The following is a 22,943-nucleotide window of genomic DNA, read 5'->3' as shown; positions in this document are numbered from 1 at the left end:
AGACTTCACTTCGTCCCTGAACGCGTGTTTTTCTCTTTACTTCGATCCACTTGAATTTAAGAAGGTGCGCCTGCGAACTGCATGACAATACTTACACCTATATACAGAGTAAAGCTGTTCGTCACTTCTACCACTGAGCCACCCCAGAGCTTTTTTTTTTTCAAAATAAAGGTATCAATAATTAATTAATTCATTCATTCATTCATAACTTCCTTGACATTTTGTTTTCATTTCTCTTGTTTTTTATTAGAAATACCTTTTTTCTTTTTTTTTGTTCCGCAACGCATCATTGTCAATCAACAAAGATCTCCATGTTTTCCCTTTTAGTACGGCATCTCTTTCACAATTTATCAACGCTTGCTTCGCAGAAATTCCGGTGTCGGCATCGATGTTGTCGATAGCGAGCAAAAGATCATCATCTTGACCATGATCGAAAGAGTGAGAACTATGCAAATAAAATAAATAAAAATTTCTGGACCCGAGAGTGGATCGAACGCGGACCGTTTGCGTGGCAAGCACGTGTTCTATACCACAGAGCCACGTGTCTCCTTAGAAACACAGAGAACTTCCTCTGCTTGGAAGTGCAGTGAAAATAACTTTCATGCGAGGACCGCCAGGTGGCGCCGTTTTGTTTGGCTGGCCGCATACAGTGCTCCACTTTCACGTGTTCTTGGCCCGTTACCGGGCCCCGCCCGTGTCTGGACAAGCTCACTATTCCTTCTGGAAGACTTCCGGGACACGCCGACAACATCCGGGCCCCGGTCCGACCCCAGGCTGGCCCCCCAGGCCCCTTCAAAAGTACGAAGCGGCGCGGCGCCGCGCTAACCCTAACGCGCCGCGCCTGCACCTCCACGATGCAGAGTCCCGCCCAGCACTCGACACCAACGACAACTTACGCCCTTTCGGTAAGCCCAGCCTCCTCCGGTCGTACGCCTGATACAGCCGTGCCTCCGCTGTCACCATCTGGCAATGTCACCAGCCCCGCGCCGACAACAATACAGCAACAGGCAGCGTTCCTCAACAGCGCGCACGGTCCAGCAACGTGCAACGCTGGTGGCGTCTCTGCTACTCTCAGCTTGATAGCCACGCAAACGCCGGAGCCCGAGAGCCGTAATGCAGCGTTGGCATTGCAATCAACCACGCCTGCTGCTCTCCCCACCTTATCTGCGTCTGGCCTACCCATTGGAAATTCCGAGTCTGTCGACAAGCGCGTTTCGACGAGCGTCGTTCCTTCCATCGCCGAAGTTTTGCCTTCCATCACTTCAGCTGACGACTTATCGACGGAAATGGACTTCACGGCATCGCAAGTCAACGAAGACAATACGCCATCCCCTGAAGGCAGCTGGAACACCGTTAGTGCCAATCGAAAACCTGCCTCGACCGCCCGCCCCCGCTCCGAGCTCATCACCGTCGGAATCCAACTTCCACCCGGAACACTCACGCCGAAACTGCCTCTCTATGACCTGCTTTCTACCATCACAGCCGCCGCAAATCTCTCTCCCAAGACCAGTGCGGAGGTCACCCTTCAAGCCAAACCTGCTCAGAGCCTTGTGTTTCTGAAAACGCACTCACCTCTCACTGCCCACCTCCTACTCTCCCTCACAAGTCTGGAACTTAATGGTAAGCCGATCACCATTAAGCCCTATGCCCTCAGTCCTCCAATATCATGTCTCGGCGTCATACACAACGTCGGTGGTCACTTCACAACATCTCAGCTCTTGCATGACCTCGAATCCTTTACTTCAGATATACTCGCTGCTCGTATGATGGGCTCCACTGAATCCGTCCTCATAACATTTGCTGGAACCATCATCCCTCGCTTTGTGTACTTCAAACGCGTCTCTTTCCGATGCCGTCCACATAAACCCAAGCCCCCTACTTGCACTCGGTGCCTTGCTATAGGGCACCGTGCTCATCAATGCCCCCAACACAGCGTTCCGGCTAAGTGCCGCCGCTGTGCGTCTCCTCTACCGGCAAATCCCGATGCTCACGTTTGCGCCCAACCCTGGTGCATCCATTGCCAAGTCAACACCCACTCATCTCTCGACTCCACCTGCCCCTACCTTCTAGCTAAGCAACGCGACTGCGCCAAAGCAGCTTTTCTCCGTCGCACAGCCATGCGCCGAGCCACTCAGCCCTCGCCGCCCTCCTCTTCAGCGCATGAGCTCCTATCACCTCCCGCAACATCCCCCCCGGGCTCATACGCCGCTAAGGTTAAGGGAACACCTCCCATGTGCACTTCTTCATCAAACACACCTTCACCATCTTCAAGTAACGAGAGCCGCTCCTTCGATCTGCGACTGGCTATGTTGGAGCGCAACCAGCGCGAGCAACAACGCGTCTCAGATGAGCTACAACAGAAAATACTTGCACTGACACAGACACTCGCAACTACCACATCCTCTCTTACCTCTCAACTCACGGAGCTAAATAAGCAACTCACCACACTCACCGCCCCGACCTCCAGCTCCCATGTAACCAAATTGGCCGACATGGTCGAAACCACCACCACTGCACATCACACTCGTTTGGTCCAGCTAGAAAATTCAATTGTCCGGATTCTTACGACCCTCGAAACCCAATCTAAGCAACTGGAATCTTTCACCTATATGCTTAACTCCCTGCAGGAGTCACTTCCCCCGGCAAAAAAGAAGGAACGCGCACGCGTAGGCGCTTCCTCTACTCCAAAGACCTAGATGGCGCGTGAAAAGGACCTCGATATTTTGCAGTGGAACTGCCGCAACTTTCGTCATAATAGGACCCCTCTCCACCAATATCTTCTCGCCCGCCAAACATTACCCCATTTTCTCCTTATACAGGAGACTCGGGCGGCCCTTGCCGTCCCAGGCTACCGTGCATATCACGCTACGACGGGAAAGCCACTTGCGTCCATTTATGTACGCAATGACGTTCTCGTTGAACCACTAGACGTACCCTCCCCCCTCCTGAAACATTTAGTTGGTGTGGTCTATTACCAACCATCTACCCGTATTTCTCTCGCTCTGATGTCATTTTATAACCCCCCTGTCACGTCCTCTTTGTTTAGTGCTCTTGGCAAATTCCTGCACTCCCTTCCATCGACCACCCATATCCTCCTTGGGGGTGACTTTAATGCTCCTCATAGGCTCTGGGGTTACCCCCAAACACTCAAACCAGGTCGCCTTCTACACTGCCTCGCCCAGGAACGCCATCTCACCCTTCTTAATACTCCTGACACCCCTACTCGAGCGGGCACTGTTTCACAGCGTTCCACTACACCCGATCTCACGTTCTCTCGGAGTTCCCTTCCTTTTCACTGGCAGGTCTCTGCTGAAAATTTTTTCAGTGATCACTTTCTCATACACATCACCACCCCTCTTTCCCACAATAGGCGGAAACAACGAGTCGCTCACACTGACTGGGAAGCATTCCGTAATAACCTTTTGTCTCACTCATTTAAAACTTACGACGACTGGACGTCGCGGATCTCCGCAGCAATGACATCCTGTAGTCGCCGCGCTCGTTTTCAACTCCCCATTCCTTACCCTGATCCTCACTTCCTCCGATTATGGCGACGTCATAAACGTTTGAAACGCGCTCTCCGCTCGCAGCCACACAACTTCCAACTTTCCTTCCGAATTGATGCTCTGCGGGCTGAAATTATCGCTTACGGCACTTCTCTCGAGCACTCTCGTTGGAACACGCTGTGTGACGGCCTTGACTCCGCACTGCACTCGCGCTCTACATGGTCTCTGTTTAGGTCTCTCTTAGGTACCAAGCCTGCCGCTGCTCCCACCCTAGCTAATGCTCTCACTCAAGGGACTCCATCTGATGTGTTTGAAAATTTAAAATCTATGTATCTCCCACCCCCCCTCACACCTTCCTACCCAGATTACTGTGGTGAAGCTAACCCAGACCTGGACCGCCCATTCACGCTCAGGGAGCTGGAAGCTGCCTTTGCCACTCAATCTACCCGCTCGGCACCCGGTGAGGATGAGATAACATATACTACATTACGTAATCTCCCCGACAACGCGAAGGAATTTCTCTTACACACATTCAATGAAGCATGGAACAGCGGCTGTCTTCCAAGCTCTTGGACATCATCTCTAATTTGCATGATTCCGAAGCCCGGCAAACCTCCATCTCTCTCTAACCTTCGCCCTATCTCTTTGACGTCATGCGTTGGCAAGACTCTTGAACGAATGGCCTTGACTCGACTGTCTGATTTTATTGAGGCGAAAGAGTTTTTCCCTCCTTCTCTTATTGGCTTCCGACGCCACGTTTGTGCGCAGGACATGTTCCTTGTTCTTCAGCATACTTTTCTTTCACCTTTTCGTAGTCAGATCCATGCGCTTGTAACCGTCGATGTACGGAAGGCATTCGATGGCGTGAGTCATGACCACATACTCGCTCAGCTCTCCTCCCTGTCATGTGGCTCCCGCATGTATTCTTACATCCGATCATTTCTTTCCAATCGAGTTGCTCGCTTCAGAGTCGATACTCATTTGTCTAACCCACACTCCCTCACCCGCGGCACTCCTCAAGGTGCCGTACTATCTCCTACTTTATTTAATATGGCTATGGCCCCCCTTGCCTCCCAACTGTCCCAAATACCTGACCTCCACCATATTTTTTATGCAGACGACATCACTCTCTGGTGTACGTCTGGATGTCCCGGCCACGTGCAGGATACTTTGCAACGTGGCCTGGACCTTATCGCTTCCTTTCTCGCTACTGCTGGCCTGTCCCCTGCACCGGAGAAATGTGAACTACTTTTGCTAAACCGGTCTGCGTACCAGCGCTCCCACAATACCCTCATCTCCCTACATCTTTCTAGCTCTCTCATCCCCACTGTTCAGCAATGCAAAGTTCTTGGCTTCCCTTTGCACGCGACAAAGAACGCGCAGGCCCTACATCACGCTGTGAGGACTTGCCATTCGGTGACCCACCTCCTGCGACGCGTTGTCACTCGGCAGTCGGGGCTCCACGAGGCTCATGCGTGCCGGGTTGCACATGCGCTTGCCCTTAACAAGTTCTTGTACTTTGTACCCTACGTTCATTTCACCGAAACGCAACTCAACACACTCGAAAGAGCTCTATTAGGCCTCTACAAGGCAGCTCTAAACCTCCCTCTCACTACCTCTACCACTAAGCTTTTTGCCACAGGCCTCTTCCATCCATTACGTTCTCTTATTTCTCTGCACCACGACTCTCAGATTGCCCGTCTTTCTCTCACTCGTCAAGGCCAATGGCTATTAGCCCAAGCTGGTATCCCTCACATTCCCGTTTCCGTTCCCACCTTGCCTTCTGCCGCTAGCACCGCTGCTTCTAACCTTCGCATCCTTCCCCTCCCATCCAATATGTCTCCCGTTCTTCACGCCGGCCGGCGTCATGCGGCAGCACAGCATCATTCTCCTCCTCTCTCTACACAGGGAGTTGCCTACACAGATGCCTCATACATGGCTCCTCGGGGCTCGTGTGGCTACGTTATCTACCATCCACACCATTCGGCACCTGACACGCACACCAGCGGGCCATACTTACACCCGCCAAATGTACTTTCGCTCGAGGTCCTTTCCATGGTCCACGCCATGCAGTCATTTTCCTCCCTCCCTTCTCTCCCCGAGTACACTATTTACTGCGACTCTCACGCCGCCATCCGTCACATACAGAACAACACGTTGCCCCCTGCTCTTCAACAAGAGGTCGAGCGAGCGGCCTCTGCTCTTCAACCCTCCACTGTCTTCCTCCGCTGGGTTCCTGGGCATTCGGGTATTGACGGCAATGAGCTAGCTCATCAGCTTGCCCGCGATATATTGCACCGGGCACCGTTCATTCCCTGGCCCACACCTTCGGAAGACAGTGAGAGCTCCGCGAATAACGATGGGCAGATCTCCTTGCGTCACACTATCAAGGAGGTATATCTCCAGCTCCGGCTCGACAAGCGTCTTTACCCTCCCCCTCATCCATCACTCACGGCGCTCGAGGCTCGAACTCTACGGCACATCCAAATGAACTGCTTGATAACCCCCTCTCGCCTTTTCCTTTATAAATATAGGTCTAACCCCTGCTGTCCGAATTGTCCCTCCCCATACGCTGACCTGTCACACTGCCTGTTTTACTGCCCAACTGCTCAGCAATCCAGCTATTACCCTCCCCCATCCCTTTCCATCACCTCCTGGCTCGACTGGATCGGCGCCGAAGGGGAAGAAGAACAGCGTCGACTGATCGCACAGGCGGTCGAAATGCTCGGCCTGTAAATTTGGCTGAATAAAAGTCTATTACTACTACTACTACTTTCATGCTTTACAAACACACGTGTCCTGTATACAGGCTTCAGAACACGACGTCTAATATTGCAGTAATATTGTGTGGTACCAGCGTACATTGCCACCGGATGCCAGAGCAGATGATTATGATTAACTCGTGGTTTAAAGCTGGCCACCAACTACAAAAAGCGCACACGCCATGGCACGCGAATCAAGTTTGAAAACATTTCACGTGTTAAATTACTCGTGGTTAAAGCACGCTGCCTACTACACAGAACACCCTAGGGTAGGGATATCGCTATGCCGTTCAACATTTAAAAGCGAAACCTAAGGGTGCCAAAATTTTTGTCGTTATTTAGGTCACCCGTACAATATCACTTTATCACTAAAGCAATCGTTAGAAGGCTACTTAGAACAACGTCGTAAAATACATATTTTTTAAATATCATGCTGTGGTAAGATTGCAAACTTGAAACAGGCAGTTTTGTGTGTTCGTTGAAGCGCGAGGTATGAAAACCGTTGCAGTTTAATGTATACTCATACGTGCAAGCTTGCAGATGGCGTCCCAGCAGCATAAGGTGTCTTTGCGAGTGTGTAGGGTTTGTTCGAGAGCTCTCCAGCAGCGTACCCTATCTCTATGTCGTGTGTTGCACATGCGTTCAACACTCGTACGAAAGAGCGAGAAAAAAATGCACTGAACTGTTCTGGCGCGACCAATTCGTTTCGCAACGCAATTACTTTCTGCGCTGTGGACTCAGAGGTTACAGCGAAGGCCCCGAAGGTCAGACCTTGAATCGAGGCAGCGCAAACACAATGGATTCGCTTGCGCGCTTGAAATGCTGGTCCCAACTTACGTCTAGGTCGAACTTTCGGTCTTTCCTGCGAGGTGAAAGGCGGACCGCTATTGAAGGCAAATAAGCACTCGCGATTGAAGTATACGCTACTGGAAACTTTAAGAGGCGTGGAGACGTTGGTGCGAAAAAAAAAAATGAAGGAAGGCCACGCGATGAAAAAGTGATATTGTATTCGCGGAAGCTCGATGGTCACTCGATGTGAGGTCTACTTTAGCGGAAGGTAGGCTTTGTCAAAAGACAACGAAAATATATTATGAGATAGAAGAAAGCTACGGTTGTATTTATGCCCCGCCGCGGTGGTCTAGTGGCTAAGGTACTCGGCTGCTGACCCGCAGGGCGCGGGTTCGAATCCCGGCTGCGGCGGCTGCATTTCCGATGAAGGCGGAAATGTTGTAGACCCGTGTGCTCAGATTTGGGTGCACGTTAAAGAACCCCAGGTGGTCTAAATTTCCGGAGCCTTCCACTACGGCGTCTCTCATAATCATGTAGTGGTTTTGGGATGTTAAACCCCACATATCAATCAATCAATCAATCAATACGGTTGTATTTATAGAGGCTAAGCACGGTCCTGTAGTGCAGCTTCATATATAATGTATGGCACTTGCTTCAGTTCATTCCATTGTCTTGCTATAAAAAAAGTGGAATAGAGTAAACAAGGTCAAAACGTGTCAGATCTTCACAACGCGAAGACTGGCAAGGCGATGGAAGTGTTGCTAAAGAGAAAAAATGACACACCTGCGAGTATAGCGAAGTTGCAGGCTAAGCCCCCATTGACACCTAAGTACCGTCAAACTATAGCATCGAGTGGATGACTGTCGTCTGCGGGACAAGTATCAGTTCGACATAACTTTTACATCGAATGAACACGGAGTAAAGAGAAGACTAAAGAACAATCGGTATTTTATGAAGCCTTGTGTACACACTGAAAATATTCTTTTCGAATTTAATCTTCTTGCGAGTACACATTTGTTTTTCAGTAATATGGCATCGAGCATTGAAGAACGAATCGCTGGAGGCTAGTGCGCCATGGGTTGTCATTGTACTTTGAAGAGCAACAGATGGTCGAAATTTCAAGAGCCCTCCGATAAGGCGTCTTTCATAATCATAACGTGGTTTTGAGACATAAAATCCCAGATATTAATACTATATTGGGCATTGACTATACCACAGTGTAACGTTATAATGAAGCAACATCGTGTCCATAATAAAGGTGGTTATATGTAGTATTCATTTTAACAATAGATATTGAAATCGGCACTATGGAAAGTGAAGCCTCGCATGCTTTATCCCCCGCATTCGCCTCGGTGTGGCTTATGTGAGACGTTGCACCCACTCTATCGGCTGTAATGACACAGGTCCCGATTGTGGCCACAGTCAGTTGCCAGAAATCCTCGAACATGTTTTGTCGGGCGTATGCAAGAGAACGCCAGCAAACGATCTCTTCGATAGGGTGGTATATGAGCCGACCATTAACCGCTGAAGTTGTGTAAGGTCCTTGGCATGACGCCAGCAGCACAAATGTGACTGTCGTAGCATTTTCTATGATATGTAGGGTTTAACGTTCCAATAGGTTGTATGATGGGAAACATATAGCGATAATAATGTCTGTATGATTTTGTGGTCTGACATCTGATGCGCATTGTATGATGCAGGTCATATGCAAGAAGCAATTTTGTATATATGTTCCCTGGTATTTCGTCATCATTTTTTTCGCAATAGTGGTGTTATGGTTGTTTGGATTTTTATGTTGTGTTTCTTTCTTCTAGCGTCCATGTAACTATCTTCTGCATTGTGTTTGGTGTAGCAACATATATATATATATATATATATATATATATATATATATATATATATATATATATATATATATATATATATATATATATATATATATATATATATATATATATATATGTGTGTGTGTGTGTGTGTGTGTGCGTGCGTGCGTGTGTGTGTGTGTGTGTTTACACCGTTTTTTGTTATTGTAATATTAGCATATCTTACACATCCTTAGCATCGTCCCAACTGCCTTGTATATAGGTTCACTGGCCTCGTCAAGCTGTCCATATCCAGCTTTTAGTCAGTGAACCTCTCCAGAGCCTGTCTTTTTTATGGGAAATAAAAAATGATTTCAATTGATTTGAAAAACACCATATGTATATGAGAGAAGCTTTAGTGGATAACTCCAGAATTTAGACCATCTGGGGTTCTTTAACGTGCGCCCAAATGTGAGCCCATGGGCCTACAGCATTTTCGCGTCCGTCGAAAATGCAGCTGTCGATTTCAGAGTTCGATCCTGCGACTCAGTGCGGGTCAGCAGCCGAGTACCTTAGCCACTAGACCACCACGCCATTGTAGAAGCTACCGTCGTAGCATTATCAGAAGCCACTGGATTGTATGCACAACTTTAGAATTACCCCAGCGTAATAAGACCCCATTTTCATCTACCTACCTTAACATCGTCATTCATCACTCTTTCGCTCCCCAGTGAGCCTTCCCCAGTGATCCTTCCCCAGTGAAGAGTAGCAGGCCAAAGCAAACTGTAGCTCAGGCCTATACCGCTCTACTCTCCTGCAAATAAATTCTCCTCTCTCTCTCTCTCTCTCTCGAAACATAAGATGGTGAAATTCTAACAAAATCAAGTTCGTTTGATACAACAGGTCTGCGTTCACATATAAATGAAAAGTATGTGACCACCTTTTTTCACCAAGTATTCAATGTAACAACGAGACAATGGAAAAAAGCAATGTACGACTGTGATTTAATTATTATCTTGTTTCTACCTTTAGGTTCTGAGCCCGGCGCAAACCGTATATTTCCACGTTGCAAGCGATATCGTGGTGACGTTCGCGTTTTCGATGTCGTTCAAAAGACAATAAATATCAACGATATATAGCGTTTGCATCTAGTTCGCTCTAACTAGACGTGTCTGAAGAGTGAATTTCAGAACAGCATCAAGTACGAATCACACAGTGACGACAAAGAGTCAAATACAAATTAAGCACTGCTAGAATAGTTTTCGAGTACACTGATGACCATTTTCAAAACAGTTCCACAATTGCGTAATATTTTACTGGGAACAAATAGTCACAAAAGAACATTACGATTAACTTTCTCTGACCGAAAAATGGTCAAGGTAAGTTAACTTATTTAAGCTCGCAGAAGCAGTGACGTACAGCTCACATGATACTTTGTAACTGCAAGCTTTATGCCCCCTTCCCATTCTCCCAGCGTAGAGTAGCAAACCGGGCATGTGCCTGGTTAACCTCCCTGCCTTCCTTTTTGTTGTTTATCCCTCCCTCCCCCCCCCCTCCGCAAGCTGAAACACAGCGCTTAGGACAGCGTTCAAGATGGCACGTTTTCAGCACTTTTTAAACAATACAGGCATACAAATAAACAGTGTTTGCTCTTTTAATATCACGAATATAGCAAATCGAGAATACTACTTGAGCATATCAAATCGAGACTAAGCTATATAGATTGAGCGCAAGCAACCCGATTCAAAGGTCATTGCCATTGAGAATGCTTTCGTGTCGGCAGCAGTGAAGTTTTTCAGTAAAAAAAAAAAACTTCGTATGTGGTTAGTACATGATCCATAGGCCCGTAAAATGTTGGGCTACATATGTCTTCGTAATCTGAAAATTAAAAAAAGTGCTCAGAGATGTCCCGATTTGTTGATCATTGTGGTTTTTATGGTAGCGCCGATTAATCGAAAAGTATTCGAAATGTGTTTGGCACTTCAAATAAGTGCGATTCTATCGAATAGAATAGAACTCTATTCCATTCTTTATTCGAGATTTCGAAATATTCGCTCGCCCCTATTTGTATTTGTAACCGACAGTTCGCAGTAACAAAAATAGATTAGACGTACAGGAGGGGGGGGGGGGGGGAGGGTCAAAAGTTTCTCAGGCCACGCTGCTATAGAAATACATAGAGTAGTGGCCTGGAAATATGGACCATGCAGCCCTGTGCGGCATTGTTATAGCACGATGCAAAATTCAACACACACGAGTTTCTGGAAGTTACACACGAGTTTCTGGAGTTAGTGTTCTGGAAATCACACTAATTAACGACATAATTACTACTTGCTAGTATTATACGCCTAGCCTGTCACTAAAACCAAGCAGAGAGCAGCCGAGTGGGGACGTGTATGTGCGGCTATTTTCACTCACATTTATGAGCTAACTACTAGATCGAAACTGGTGGCACAACGACGAGATGAGGCACAAGACAAAAGAATAATCGAAAAGGAAGAAGCCAAACAAAGAAACGTGTTCCCAGGGCAGAGTGAAGTAAACGCAGCTGAGTGGTAATCATAACACCTCCAATCTCAAAATTGCTTAACTTGATTTTCTTTTTCGTTTGCTCTTTTTATGTTGTTTTTATATTTACATTAGTCTTATTATAATTCCAATTCCTTACACATAGTTAAAATTATCACAGAAAAACTGCACTACACTTTCTTGGCCAATCCCCCTGAGTGGGTATGAGCCAACCTCCCAGGGAAACAAAACAAAACAAAACGTGTCACCTTGAACTGCTTCCCGCTCTCAGAAGCTGCTCGGATTCGCGCGGAAGCGCTGAAACAAAAGACTGGCTTGGCGCTCGGAGGGAGAGGCGTATCGCTTGACGAAGTGGCTTCTATTCTTGTGCCGGCAGACGAGTCGGTATTTCGTGCGTAAACTTTAGAATGCGCACTACAAGCTTAATAACCACGTTGTCTTATGTTCCTGGCTTCCTCCCCTTTCTCTCGTTTCACCTCGATCTCCTCCCCTATCAATTTTTCTTGGAATTTTTACGCCCCGACTACCGGAGAGCGGAATCACGCATCTAGCTCATTAGATATTGTTTACAGCGGCGGTTTTCAATGTTTGAAAGCTCGGCTGCCGAAGCAGGTATGGCTGCATTCAGCGACATTAACATTTACCTCCTTCACACGTATGTGTGCTACTCTCGTGTTTAAGTTCGACAGCCTGACATTTCTTAATTTACACTCCATGTACAGGTATGTTATTGCTTCTCCAGCTTCAGGGAAGCGACGTCACCAAGAGGGATCAAGCTTGTGGTGTGTTGCTCAACATTAGAAGGGCGTTGCTTTTGACTTGGCGATGACACTGTGATGCAACAGGCTAATGACAGAAAACAACAACAGCAAAAACAACAAAAACAACAACAACAACAACGACGACGACGACGACGACGACGACGACAAACAACAACAACAACAAACAATATTGCGAAGTGATGCTATCAATCACGATCACATTGAACACAAACCAAGTATCATTACATGCCATGCTTATGGGCATGAACACGCCCGTGGGCAGTTTACCAACTGCCCTACGAACGTACTGGAAATGCGTTCATATGTTCTCACTCTTACATTTCCTCAGAATCCACGGAATCACTTCTAATTTTGGCCATACGCGCAAAGTGAGTAAGTTCAGTAAAGTTTAGAGCTGGGTGATGGCAGTTCATTAAATGAATTAAGCAGCGCACTGAGACAGAACACGAAAGGGAGCCACAGAGAATAACTTGTGGTTGGGCGAGTTCTGAGTACATAGCATCTTGATTTTTTTGCTGAGGAAAAAAAAACACTTTAAAGACAACAGGGTGTTTGCTTGGACATACAGGAGAGACGAAGACATGTGAGAAGACAGGAGGCACCTGTGTTGCTTCCTCTCATGTGTTCGTCTTTTTCAGCGTGAAAATCAAGATGCTATGAAGGCACAACAGCAGCGTCAAGTGCTGCTTTTGTGTCTTCCTCTTGTGTATTGCCTCCGTGCGCTGTTTCATCCTTTAAGATTAAGAAATTAATCCCCTCCGCTCAGGATCTATGCCTGAAGATAAGAATATTCTTCCTGATATACATTCTCCACGTACGAACCTCATACCCCACGCGGTCCAACCTAACTTTCCTGCACAACAGACCACTCGGACTGCCATTCACAACAGATCCTTTCTCACTCACTCACTGCAACGCACAGTGTGTATGACGATGCGGGCATGGCAACGTTCTTTGTATTTCTTTTGACATGCCTACAGTTTATAATGTACGTCTCTCTCTCTTCCTCTCTGCGTCACTGTGGCGAGTATCATCCGTGGAAACTGAGATAACTATTTCTGTGAACTGGACTGCTGGTTTATCTTAAATTACGATGGTATCTGCTTCTCTTTATCTTTTCTTCAGTATTTGCAAGTGTTTCACTCCTAAGTCGGCGTGAAAAAATAATAATCACGGGGAGGCAGAATGAAATTAAAAAGCGCGTATACGCGGTCTCATTATCTCTGCGAAGGGCAGTAAAGCCCAAGGGTAGCGCAGGCTAATAGAGCCGACGAAACAGGGACGAAGGGTGTCTTGTATTGGTCATTTCTAATCGTGTTACATGCAACGTGAACTGAATGGAAGTGTGACAAAAGAATACATAGTGCACATATGGGGAGCTTGTTTTCCTTTTTAAGAAATAGGAGGCTGGATTGTGTCGGCTGTTCACTGCCTGGCTAATACAAACACAAATCCCTCAATGCCACATACGTGTAACTTATAAAACGCTGTGAAAAATAATAAAGCGATGCACGAACGCAGACAAGAAAACGAGAGAGTGAGAGAAAAAAAAAACTTTGTTAAAAGCCAGTCAATCACTCCAGGCTTGACCCATCGCCTCTAGCTGCTGGCGGGAATCCCTTGGGACAAGGCAGCAGCTAGGGCTTGACTGATGATGTCGCGCTGGACGTTGGGGTCTGCGCTGCGGAGCAGAGAGAAAAAAAATGCCCATTTTTCTTTATAAGTTTTCCTTTTCTCCCTAGAACACGTGAAAGACAGAGCTTTACGTTACAGCCACGGTAACGAGCAACTCCGTCCAGTACAGCTCCGTCCTTGAGCCGTCGAAATCGTCCCTAAGGCGGACGAGCTTTGATTAATAGGCGCTATGAAAAAGAGCGCCAAGCAATAAGATTGCCAACTGAACTCCTTGACTGGACATGGGGAACAGCAGCAGAGGTGCTAAAACAGAGAAAAAATCACAAACAGGTAATCCGTCTTGTATACGTAGTCATACCTCGTACGCATCTGGCCATCTCTGTTCGCCCCTTTGAAGGTGGCATCCAGACTCTTACATGGCAGACACACCTCATCAGAACGTTGACCGAGCGTCAAAAAGCACTTAACACGCCAAAAAGTGGACAACTGACGTAACGAAAGAATTACCTCGTGCAGCGGAGCTGCGCGAACGCATTTTTTTCCTTCCAATCCCGCATGCATCTGCTTGCGAACTGCCGCAGGTTCGCTTCAAGGCGAGTCTCGCTTACGTTCGGACAACGAGCGACGCTGTCTAGAGTGTGTGCGCACGCAGCTTCCTCATTGCGCTGTACAGTCATCACGGAAGAAACCAGACGCTTTCACACATACGTGTACAGGGCGCTTGCGGTAAGTCCTCTCCGCCCACTGGCCTTTGTGCGTCTTCTCGCTTCCGTTCTCGTCAGATTGTTATGTTTACTTGGGCACTATCTGGAGCACTTATTTTCTGTTTCTTTTTTTTTGTGGAGGGGAAGTCCACAGACAGTGCGAGTATTTGCAATACTTATCCGACGTTTATTTCTGCCTTTGCTTAGCTTATGGATTTCGCAGGTTTTAAAGTAGACAGCAGCTGAGTAGGTGTGTGTCAATCGATGAATATGAGAAGGTGACGTAGCCTACATTGCCATATTTTTAATCTATATATAAAACATGAAAACGTGATGAACAGCAGTCAAAACAATGGAGAGGAGGATGCTGACATAGGCAAGATGGTTAACTTGAATTTCGGACTTTCGAGCCTTTGTAACCTGGTTATCACTTCGGTGATGACCACATTTGGGGAATGTAAAAGTGATTCACGCGAAAGAATTGATTGATTGATATGTGGGGTTTAACGTCCCAAAACCATTATATGATTATGAGAGACGCCGTAGTGGAGGGCTCCGGAAATTTAGACCACCTGGGGTTCTTTAACGTGCACCCAAATCTGAGCACACGGGCCTACAACATTTCCGCCTCCATCGGAAATGCAGCCGCCGCAGCCGGGATGATTCACGCGAAAGAAAGACAGAGAATAAAGGAAATGTGCAGCGATATGTTACGTCACGAATGACTTTATGTACCCACTGTGAATTAAAAAAAATAATGTGCACGTTACCCGCGCAATTGCCCGATATTCTAGAAAAGTCGACACAAAAATAAGATTGTGCTTAATATCTAGCCTTCACTTTAGCAGAACCTCTGATGCCGGGTGTAGCAACCAAGGAGCTTTAAAAAAAATAGCAACCTAGCGGGCGTGTTCGACGATGCGTTTAATATTTACTACTGGCGTCATTGCTTCCGCGATGGCTTGACCCACTGCCATCTTTGTGCGCTTTTTTTTCTTTAATGCTTCCTTTTCTCATCACCCGGTTGAACTAGAATGCAGCGAGATGCACGATACCGCGTTGTTATTGATGTTACGCAAGGAGTGCAGCTCGTAAAGAGTAGAGATCTCGCGAACGCTGTTCTGCTAAACAAATGCGCACGTGCATATTTAGCCCGTGCGTTTCAGACTGTTGAAAGGTAGGTTATTTCAATCTCTTGTAACCATCGATGGGGGTTCGTAGTTCCAGACCAGCACGCATTTGGCCTGGTTGGTTTATCATGGAACTAGGAGCAGCGTTGAGGAACGCGACATGTCGTACGTCCCTCATGTATGTTCATTCTTACGTGTGATTCATATGCGCAGTTTCTACTGAACGCATAATTGTGATCATAGATGTGTGCACAGTGAAAAAAAAACACAGCATATCCAAGGAATGAATGATGATGAGTGGGGCGAAGCGTTCATCGGTCAGTCCGTCTATGCATGCATGCGTCCGTCCGTCCGTCCGTACGTACGTACGTACGTACGCGCGTCTGTCTGTCTGTCTGTCTGTCTGTCTGTCTGTCTGTCTGTCTGTCTGTCTGTCTGTCTGTCTGTCTGTCTGTCTGTCTGTCTGTCTGTCTGTCTGTCTGTCTGTCTGTCTGTCTGTCTGTCTGTCTGTGGATATGCTGTGCTCGCTACGCCGGAGGGACGCGGAACTGCCCCAGACCATAAGGAGCTTTGCCCCTAAAAGAGCGCCCCTCCCTCTAACCCCTCAAATACCTCCTCTTTGCACTGCTATTTGATCATGAGGTTCTTAGTGTGACTCCATAATCATAAGGACCTTTGTTGACCATAGAGACCTTAGTAGAGAAATGTGGGGGGGAGGGGGAGGGATTCTCTCAATCCTTTAATGAAGAACACTGAGCAAGCTTATGAATAGAGCGTTAGTACATCTCTAGAGGACGTCTTGTGAAGATGAGGAAGTTCATGCATGTTCTAGCTTCATGAGTGTTGTTCGTCTTTGTCGTGGATGCTGAATATTTAAATGAGTCCGAAGGCAGTAAGCACTCACTAATCGCCCTTCCCCTTTCTTGTTTTGTTTCCCTCTTTACTCCGATTCTACATGAACGCAGTCGGAAATAACCGCAAGGTTGTTCTGTAAATAACCACCACGCTGTTCTGACTATAGTATGACTTGCTCGCGTGCCGGGATAGCCGAGGTACTTTTGACGTTCGTTTTCGGATTGTTGATACAGGGGTTGGTATGAAAGAAAATCATTTACCACCTAGAATTCTTTTCTCTATGTCTTTCACTTTCTCTCTACTCGTTCTCTTACTCATCGAAGTTCAATCCCATACCGGAGAAATTGGCGCACGTGTTATGGTAGCATTACAGGAGATGAAGAAGACGATGGAGAGGAGAAAGAAAAAAGTGGCGAAGATAGCACGTGCCGGCTAATGGTGATAGCTTTTATTCGCGGACTGCCCCGCCATGGTGGTCTGGCGGCTAAGGTACTCGGCTGCTGACCCGCAGGTCGCGGGATCAAATCCCGGCTGCGACGGCTGCACTTCCGATGGAGGCGGAAATGTTCTATGCCCGTGTGCTCAGATTTGGGTGCGCGCTTAAGAACCCCAGGTGGTCGAAATTTCCGGAGCCCTCCACTACGGCTTCTCTGATAATCATATGGTGGTTTTGGGATGTTAAACCCCACATAAAAAAGGGAATGAATTCACCGTATAACCTCACGCGCAAAGTGGCACCGCCACCATCCTCGTTACGAACAGCGTTGCCAACACGCGCTTCGCGTGAGATTTCGTGAGCATCTCTCCTCTTATTGGGAGCGCACGACCTTTCTATTCACCAAGTATGAATGTGCATTCACTCGGCCCTGCGAGCGAAGTGGTCCTCCGCATATGTTTGCGAACTGGTACTTTCCGAGCGCCCGCATCAAGAGTCCTCTTTTATCTTTTCTTTTCACGGCCTCGTTAATGAGAGAGAGGAGACCGTTTCCGCATGGCCGTGGAAAGGAGGTGGGGCCAGCATTCAGTGGTCGCCGTCAGCACCACGCACGGAGACATTAACAGACGCAAATGAAATGATGCGCGTCCTTGCCTCCATTTTCCTCGTGTTCAGAAACACACAAAAATAAACATTCACGGTGGTCGGGGGGGGGGGGGGTGAAAGAGTGGGTTCGGAGGGTAATGTTGTACGCGAAGGTTGTTCTCGGAGTTGACCTCATTCGCTTGCTCACTTTACACGTGTGTGTTGCCTGGACGGCGTCAGAGGAGGGTGCTGTTGTTGTTTAAGACGTCGTTGTTATTGTTGTCGCTTATCTCTGGAGGGCGCTCAGGCGAGTCACTCGGTTGCCTGCCTTTGCGATGGTGCTGGCCTGCTCTTCGCTCCGGTGAGCATTGCGTAATGCGAGAGAGCCGTTCCCTTCACGTCTTCGAGTCTGCTGCGGAGGATAAGGCGAAGGAGCGAATATTCGGGGTACATGCACGCAGTGCCTAATGCGCACCACGCGTGTCATTGAGATTGCGCGATGCAGCTCGCGGGATGGCGTTTTCGGTCGCGTGCCAGCTATAGTTTGGTAGAGCATTCTTTCGGTTGCATACACAGCAACGAGTGCCATAGAAGTGGGGAAAAATGTGACCATTTCCGGACATTACAAAAAAGAAACAGAAAAGCCGCAGGCAACCCTAATCCTTGAGTTAGGTATCTGGCAAAGCTCTCACACATCGTGTGCCCTGTTGCATTCGTTGGTTTAATCTAATGTTTCACCCCACATTCGAAACGGATCTCAGAGGTCACTTAGAAAGAAGGATATATGGATCTTCTCCGTCATCTGCGGCAGATATGCATGTACGTCGATGTCATATATGTCATTATGTTGAACTACACATAACTGTCATTGCGTTGTTTCATATGAGCGCACCGTGAATCGCCACGAGGCTTTACACCACGCTGCCTGTACAACAATGAGGTGGCTTCGGGGATGTCCACGCAAAACAGTTGTTCTCGTCGTGAGGATATGATATAGATGAGGACTATACTGCCTGAACAAAGAACTAATCCAAAAAACAAAATCACAGCATATCCACGAAGTGAATGATCCCGACTGGGTGAAGCTCTTGATTGATTTATATGTGGGGTTTGACGTCGCAAAACCACCATATGATTATGAGTGAGGCCATATATACTTCGCGTTGAACGAGGAGGTCTGTCTAAGGTGATGAAAAAGCAGTAAAATAAAGTAAAACCAATAACACTTGTTTTGGCAGATTCGCACGCATGCGTAGGACTCGCCAAATTACAAAACAAAACGTTTCTTTACATTTTAATGAAACGCTGCATGTTCATTTGCTTTGTTCTGAGAACCATCGCCCTTATAAATTTATTTATGTTTTGATTCTCTCACCAGCCACCTGTTTTTTTTTTCTGATTACCTATGGTGTGTCTGGGTACTTTGCTCCAACGTTGAAGAAATAATGATTATCATCATCGTTATCATTATGCGACATCCCGGCAGAGCAGAAAAGGAACCGCAATCATCCCTACAAATTCTTCAAAATTTAATCTTTTGGGGCCACTATACTGAGATACTGGCTCAGAGGTGTTTTCTTCGCCATTCAGGAAATTATCATTAAATATATAAACACATCTCTGTAATATTTTGCTGGCTTTATGTATTTCATTACCAATAATTAGCAACCAAAACAGATATGTTATTTAAATGCGACATCTAGGAGTGTAAAATACACTCCCTACTCTGCGAAAACCCTGCATTCGATATGACCCGTGGTCTCTAGACGACCACACGCAGCAACAACATCTGAGGCTGTGTTCCAATTCTTAGACAGCACGTAGACAGTCTACGAAGACTGCTTAGAAGACAGCATCGAGCCGATGCTGTCCGAAAAATGGAACACATTTAGACGGCTTTTACGTGACAATGCGCCACCTCGCGTCGAGAAGAAAAAGCTAAAATGAACAAACGTAACATTTGTATTTTCTGGCTTATTTCGTGTTGAAATCAAAAACAAATGAACGTTACTCACATTAAACTGCTGGAGAAGCGTCAGCTTGTGTGCAGATGACCATTCCGGCGAGATTTGATCTATCTGAGCGATTTTCTGAGCCGCCATCTTGTTTAGACAGCAAAGTTTCCTGCATCGTATTTGTCTACGATGCGGTCTTCTCGGAGCTGTCTATTTTTTCGGCTACGTGAGAATCGGAATGGAACTTAAGATGGTCGCCGTCCATTTAGCTGTCTATTTAGCCGTCTACGGTGAGTATTGGAACAAAGCCTGAATGTTAAGTTGACGATGCCTTGACCAGTTTATCTTGGTGGGTATGTGCCATATTGCTGAGGAAACAAACAATCACGCACAGACTTGCAGCCAATCACTCGTGTGGGGATTTGACAATCATCCTCGGAGCATCATCATCATCAATCACGTGCCAAGCTCGTTCGACACGGGTGCACGTATCTCGCACTCTGACCGGCTTAGATGGAAATGAAACCCGACGCCAACGCTCATCGCGAGAGGAAAGGCATCGTCACGAGCAACGAGCCGCGCACAGCTACCGTGGTGGATAGCCAGCATGACGTCGTCCTGACGCCGCCCAGCCGGGCCATGTCCACGTCGCTCGAAAGAGGCGACCGTAGACTGATGCCCGCTGTCGCTCTTCTCGCCACGTTCGCCGGCTTCGTGTGCTTGGCGACCATGGCGTACGCCTTCCTGCGACCGAAGCCTCTGGTGGCACAACCTGAATGCGATAGCGACGACTGCTTCCAGCACGCGTACATGCTCATCTTTGGCCTCAACCGAAGCACTGACCCGTGCGCCGACTTCGGCGAGTACGTGTGTTCTGCCTGGTTCACCACGTCCATCTATTCGTTCAACACGCAACAGGATCGCAGGTACAAATGGATCCAGGAGTCGGGTCGACTTCTAGGATCACTGCGCATGCACCGCACGAACGAAGCCATAGCCAAAGCCATAGCGTTTTTCAATCTCTGCCTCAAGATCAATGCGATCTCGTCGCCGGACAACGTAAGGCTTCTGCAGCAGTTTCTAAAGGAAAGAAAGATCGCGACACCTGTTGGTGAAACAGCGAGGCAGCCCCTAGCCCACCCGCTTGACGTCCTACTCGACTTGTCCATCAACTGGCAGATGCCATTCTGGTTCAACGTGCGTGTTCTCAGGACTAATGGCAGCGCGCTTGGAATCCTCGTGAGTCCTGGTCATTACGAGGTCTTCTGGGAGATAGCCGTGGAGAAGTTCATCACGGAACCCGATTTTGAAGAGCCTGGAGAAGTGACCAAAGCTGGCATCGCCAACGCTACGGGTGACTTTTTCATGGACAGCGCTATATTGTCGGAGCTGAGAAAGGCCGTCATCAGCCCACCGAAATCGCAGCCCGTGGCCGTCCGCATCAAGGAAATTTCTGGCCTCACACCAATTGTGACGTCTGGGCAGTGGCTCGAGTTTCTCAGGAAGCACCTGGAGCCCACTTTCGCTGTCACCGGCGAATCTCAGATATTGCTGCAAGACCAATCTTTGCTAGTTACCGTGAACAGACTGCTCGAAAAATACGAGCACAGTGACCTCTTGGCGCACATTGGTCGACTAGTGAACCGAACTGTCGGAAACGTAATTACAAAGAAGATGCCGAGCCCGGTGTACGACGAATATGCCTCGATCTCGCCTCTGACGAACGTCAGCTACCCCTGCGAAGTCCTAGTCGAAGACACGTTCAGACTGCCGATCGCCGCACAACACATCGCGAAGAGGAAGCTGAACCTCCACCGTGCCGCCATCGACGAGCTCATCGGTGATGTCATGAGAGCCGCCATTTCGCTCGTGAGCGCCAGTGACTGGATGAGTGCCGATTCGAAGCACGAGGCTATCAAGAGAGTACAAGACACGGCCATTCATCTCTGGCCTCGCGAGCCACTAATTCACGACGAGGATGCGTTGAATAGTCTGTACGGGACCTTTCCATCTGGCGGCGATATCTACTTCGACCAGCTGCTGCTGGTTCGAAACGCAACGCGCGAGGCGCTGGGAACGCCAGCGTACGCGGATTTGCAGGGCATACCTCACGGCGGTCGGGATCCGTACATCACCTACGACGCATTCAGCAATTCCATCAACTTGGCCGTGGGCACTGTGCTTCCTCCGCTGTTTTACCCGAGCGCCACGAAGAGCATCAACTACGGGGGCACAGCATCTCTGCTTGCGCCCCTGGTCGTAGGCTTGCTCAACACATCCTCGGTGGCTGCTAACAAGACTGGGTGGGCGGTGACCAATGGCGACCCGTTCCCGACGCGAGCCGCGTGCAGCGTCTCCGTAGAAAATCACGACGCTTACCCGGATGTCGCTGCCATCGAAGTCGCCTACAGGGCCTACCAGGACGCCCTCGAGCACAATGGCGTGTCACACGACATTCGAATACGCTCGCTCGAGGAATTTTCGGGCGAGCAGATTTTCTTCATGTCTCTCTGTTACAATACGTGTAGATTAGAGCGTGGCACTAAAACTTCCAAGGCTTGCAATGCACTGCGAGACTTCGAGCCGTTCGCCGCAGCATTCAAGTGTCCCAAAGGCTCGTTCATGAATCCGGAAAAGAAGTGCGGCTTTTTTCATTAGATGTACGCGCAGCACATTTAGCTTTTTTCATTAGATGTACGCGCAGAACATTTCGGATGGCGTACACACGATAACAGGACTGCCGATCTGAATAAGCTTGCATAATTAAATGTGAACGGTCGTGTGCAACTTTACTCTGCAAGTTCTTCCAAATCTTGCATGATTTTTCGGAGTACAGGCAATGTTGGCGAAAACAGGGTTTCTTTATTGTAGGCAAAAGCAGCGCTGAAAAGTTGAGAAAAAGAAAAAACTACAAAAAGTGCTTCTAACAACTGATTTTATTGAAACCAAAAAAAAAACCAAAACGGGGAATGGGGGAAGGATGGCGTACAAAGGTGAGGACACTGAAGCCAACTGCGCATAATCCTACTGTGGTTCTGTCAATTCCATCAAACACGTGCATTTATCATATTCAATATATACGTTTTTTATTTCTTCTGCGTACCTGCTTTAAAAAGTTATCTCTTCAAATTATCAAGTTATCTTTTCATCCACTTTTCTTTCTTCACATTTACTATACAGTAGCTTGTAATAACATTCCTTTTTTTTACTTCGAAAGGTTGCTCCTATGCAAGTAATTTTCCTTTCATTATTGTGTCCTAATTTATACTGCGAGTCATGCGAATGCCGGTTGTTTGCCATTTTACAGCGAGAGCTGTCTTGAGATCAAAACAAGAGTCGTTTTTTGGCGCCGTAGTTGCCGCCACTGGTGCACGTAAGCACTGTAGTGCGAAATAAGCAAAAAAAAATCAGCACATCCACGGAGGGAATGATGATTGGTGGGACGAAGCGTTCGTCAGTCCACTCGTGCTTTC

General features: G+C 47.7%; 1 protein-coding gene across 1 annotated transcript; it reads left to right on the top strand.

The window, feature by feature from the left end:
* The first annotated feature begins 19,983 nt into the window (after nt 1-19,983).
* Nucleotides 19,984-22,128, top strand: LOC119169605 (neprilysin). Its single transcript, XM_037420644.2, has one exon. It carries the CDS (start codon nt 19,984-19,986, stop codon nt 22,126-22,128), a length of 2,145 nt encoding a protein of 714 aa, XP_037276541.2.
* The last annotated feature ends 815 nt before the right edge of the window (nt 22,129-22,943 follow it).

This window comes from Rhipicephalus microplus, chromosome 2, assembly GCF_043290135.1.
Source record: "Rhipicephalus microplus isolate Deutch F79 chromosome 2, USDA_Rmic, whole genome shotgun sequence".
Taxonomy (NCBI): Eukaryota; Metazoa; Arthropoda; class Arachnida; order Ixodida; family Ixodidae; genus Rhipicephalus; species Rhipicephalus microplus.
The sequence above is the reverse complement of the archived record's forward strand: the minus strand, read 5'-3'. Positions and strand labels throughout refer to the sequence as shown.